Source organism: Berghia stephanieae, chromosome 1, assembly GCF_034508935.2.
Source record: "Berghia stephanieae isolate SIO BIC M18660-M18661 chromosome 1, UCSD_Bste_1.3, whole genome shotgun sequence".
Classification (NCBI taxonomy): domain Eukaryota; kingdom Metazoa; phylum Mollusca; class Gastropoda; order Nudibranchia; family Aeolidiidae; genus Berghia; species Berghia stephanieae.
Genome location: NC_088360.1, coordinates 83,484,713 through 83,488,243, shown reverse-complemented (window position 1 = coordinate 83,488,243; position 3,531 = coordinate 83,484,713). Strand labels below are relative to the sequence as shown.

General features: G+C 32.7%; 1 protein-coding gene across 1 annotated transcript in view; it reads right to left on the bottom strand.

Moving 5' to 3' along the window:
- Window positions 1-1,774: 1,774 nt before the first annotated feature.
- LOC144959335 (uncharacterized) overlaps window positions 1,775-3,531 on the bottom strand; it is an 86,093-nt gene continuing 84,336 nt past the window's right edge. The window contains exon 5 of the mRNA XM_078891899.1: window positions 1,775-3,531. This exon is cut by the window's right edge and continues 88 nt beyond it. Within this exon, the coding sequence (XP_078748025.1) occupies window positions 3,277-3,531 (255 nt within the window). The 3' untranslated portion in view covers window positions 1,775-3,276.

Here is a 3,531-nt window from a genome sequence, read left to right as displayed (position 1 = left end):
TAATCTGAGAGTGCGTGCGACTGAGAGATCCGTCCAATGGAGATTTGACTGTATTTCTTTTAATTGTTTTTGTTTTGTTTCTAGAGCCAGAATCACCTTTTAAAAACTGTACTGTAATGTTGGAAATTGATTTTTGGTATTCATTATGAAGTAACGATATGAAGCCATTAAGTACCATAGTATCAAGTTTAAAAGTATAATATTACTGGTTGAGAGACAGAGATGAGTGATTATGATGGAGAAAAGAGAGAGAGAGAGAGAGAGAGAGAGAGAGAGAGAGAGAGAGAGAGAGAGAGAGAGAGAGAGCGAGAGAGAGAGAGAGTACATGGATGGGAGGGATAAGCAGGAGTATTTTGTAGAAATTAATATTAGTCTAAAAAAAAAAATAACAACAAACATTCTATTTTAGACTCTTGGCCTTGGGTATTGATGGCTGAATTACATCTGAAAAATGTCGAAAATGTAATGGTATATACCTTAAGTACAAGATGGTCTTAAATCATTGGTTGGTTGTTTACTTAATTTTGATAAATAAAATGATAATAACAAGAAAAAGAGGTGGGCCGAGAACAGCTGGAAGAGGGCATTAATGGAGGGTTTGAAAAAAGAGGCCTTCACATAGAGGGAAGCAACAGAGCCGGACCAGATGAATAATATTTGTCGATGTCCTTGTTCCAGCAAGAATGAAGGGCCTAAGTAAGTGACACGTTTAAGCCCATTTTACGTGATGAGATGAACATGAATTTACACACTAACAAAATAAATTCATTTGTTCATTTTGGCCACAATTTTCTTTTCATTTCAAATATCAATGTTGTCTCAGGTTTAAGACTTGTTTGAAAAGTTAATCTATCGATATTTGAATTGAAAGCTTTCTGGTCAAAATGTAAAAAATGTCAGAGTACAAATCTAGTGTTAAAGAATATCATTTACATCCGTCGTAAACAAGATAATAAATTCCATATCTATTCCAGTGGCACTGGGTCAGGGCCTCAGGTCAAATCAATGCAAAACATAATAGAACTTTTTTAAACAGAAAAAAAAAATATTTTTCTCAAGAAGTTATGTACTATCCCCGACATAAATTTCATTTGTGTGAGGGCTGATTGAACAAGAAAAAGTTCTAAGACCCGGGGATCCTAACCCCCCCCCCCCCCCCCCCCAGATAAAAAAGTCACAGATCCCTTGTCAAGTTCCTTGTTTTGTTATTATATTCCAGAGTAAAGTAAAAATGGGGAACAGGTACTCACGCAAGATAAAAAAAAACAACCCGAAAATTTTTACAACTAGATGTGTGTGTGTGTGTGTGTGTGTGTGTGTGTGTACTAAAGCATCGCTGTGGTATATGAACCTATTTGTTAATACATATAGTTAAGATGTGAAAACAGTATCAAATGCCTATCAATGTTGAGATTCCGCATACAAAAACTTAATAAAATGTAACTAAAACAAAATCCAAAAAAATGCTATCTAAAAACACAAAAAATAATCCTAAATTATACAATATTAAACAACAAAACAAAACAAAAATTTCCAAGTCAAACAATCTAAAAAAAAATACGAGACAAAAAAAAAAAAAAACACACACACACACACACAAACAACAAATAATAAAACAAAGAAAAGGAACCCCCGACCACTCAAATAGACACCCCCACATCTATTATATTCAACAAAAAGAATCTCCAATCCATTTTCACGACAAAGGCGTTTACAAGAACCTGCGAATCTATTTATATATCTCCTCTTCCTCTCCCTCCCCCCCCCCTCCCCCCTCCCTGCAATGACAACAGAGGATCGATTCATACAACCTACCAAAACACATCCTTTGACGAATTATCTTTTTTACGTGAAAGATGATTACAATTACTCAAACTATAATACTAAAATCATAGTATTCATCTGATCGTTTCTTTAATGAGTGATTCAAAAAATAGGAACTAGACTGAGACATCAAAGAAAAGGAATTAATTATAGGTCAAACCATAGAAATGATTATTCTTTGGGTCAAACACAATTGATTGACAACACAATAATATGCCATTCACAATTTTTAAGTGGAAATTTTTGTGTGTGTGTGTTTTTTTTTTTGTTTGTTTGTTTGTTTGTTTTTTTTTTTTGGTTTATTTTTTAACAACTCACCCCGCCAATGATTTGATGGTAAAATCGATAGATGATCGAGCTACAATTTATTGATTAAGATATCGGTATGCAAGGATTATTGTTGAGGAGAATTATACAACATGAAGTGTCTTGACGAATAATTGTAAATGGGACATGACACATATTCAATGCCAGCCCATAGCTATTTTATGAGTGGATCAATTTGAAATTGTCATTTTTTATAATGGTGAGCTTTTCATTTAAATAACTTTAGATATTAAAAGGCTGGTAAAAGATGAAATGGTGCCTTATATGGGTATTCAATATTCGGTAGAAAAAATAATCAAACAGCGACAAGAAGTCTATTGTCAGCATATGAAAATGTATTTTTATGACGGATATTGATTATGTATCTGAAAAAAATATCGATTTATTGAGACTGGCGCGTAAAAAAAATATTTACAAACTAATTTCTTGGAACAACTCTATGGTTCTAATAAATAGTTATCGTATATGCTAAACAAATTTAGTGCAGTTATCCATTAAGTTAAATATAATTTTAAATAACGTGGATACCGATCTAAATTTCAGCAGTCAAATTTCTGACTGCTTCGTAAGTTGTAAAGTTTCATTTAAACGTTTTAGTTTGTCAACAGTTTTTTTTTCTGTCAGTGTCAATCCTTGAAAAAATTATGCAATTTAAAAACTGACAGATGCAGACATTTTATGGCCACACAGTTCAAATCTGCTATTTATTTTAATTGACAGTAAACAGCGTTTACAGTTTTCTCACATGTACTTATTATCATAACAAAATTTAAAAAAAATAAAATAATGATCTGATTCTTTGAAAAAGGTTACAGACATAATCCAAGTTTTGATTAAAAACGTTTATAAAGCAATTATATCTCTTTTTCTCTATTGATCTCCAGAAAATTGTTTCGTCCAATAATATGTGCAGTGTAGCTGAGTGACTTAAAATAATATATGAAACGCTTCTTATAAATTGTTCCACTTTAATCCTTTGTCCAAAAATAAAATGAAGCACTGAGAATTGAACTTATGACTTATAATAAGCAGTGCCATTGGATTTTAACAATGTGAGATTTTATAAAATATAGCATTAAATTCACCCTTTGACCTCAAATCACATCTTGTTGTTATTGTTCGTGTTTAGTTCCAAGTAGCTAAACCGAAATTATTTTCCCATGCTAATTTGTCAAAATTGACTTTTTTATGCCTTCTGTTTCGTTTTTTAGAGTTGCCTTTATTGTTGGTCTTTCTCCTTCTTCGTCGCTTTTTTTCTTTTCGCCTCCTTTGCGATTCCTCTGTACCTCGTTTGCCCGATGTCAGACCTCGCTTCCTCTGTCGCCTTTTCCTAAGTTTTCTCTTTAATTTCCTCAGCCTTTTCCGATATGCTGCAGCATC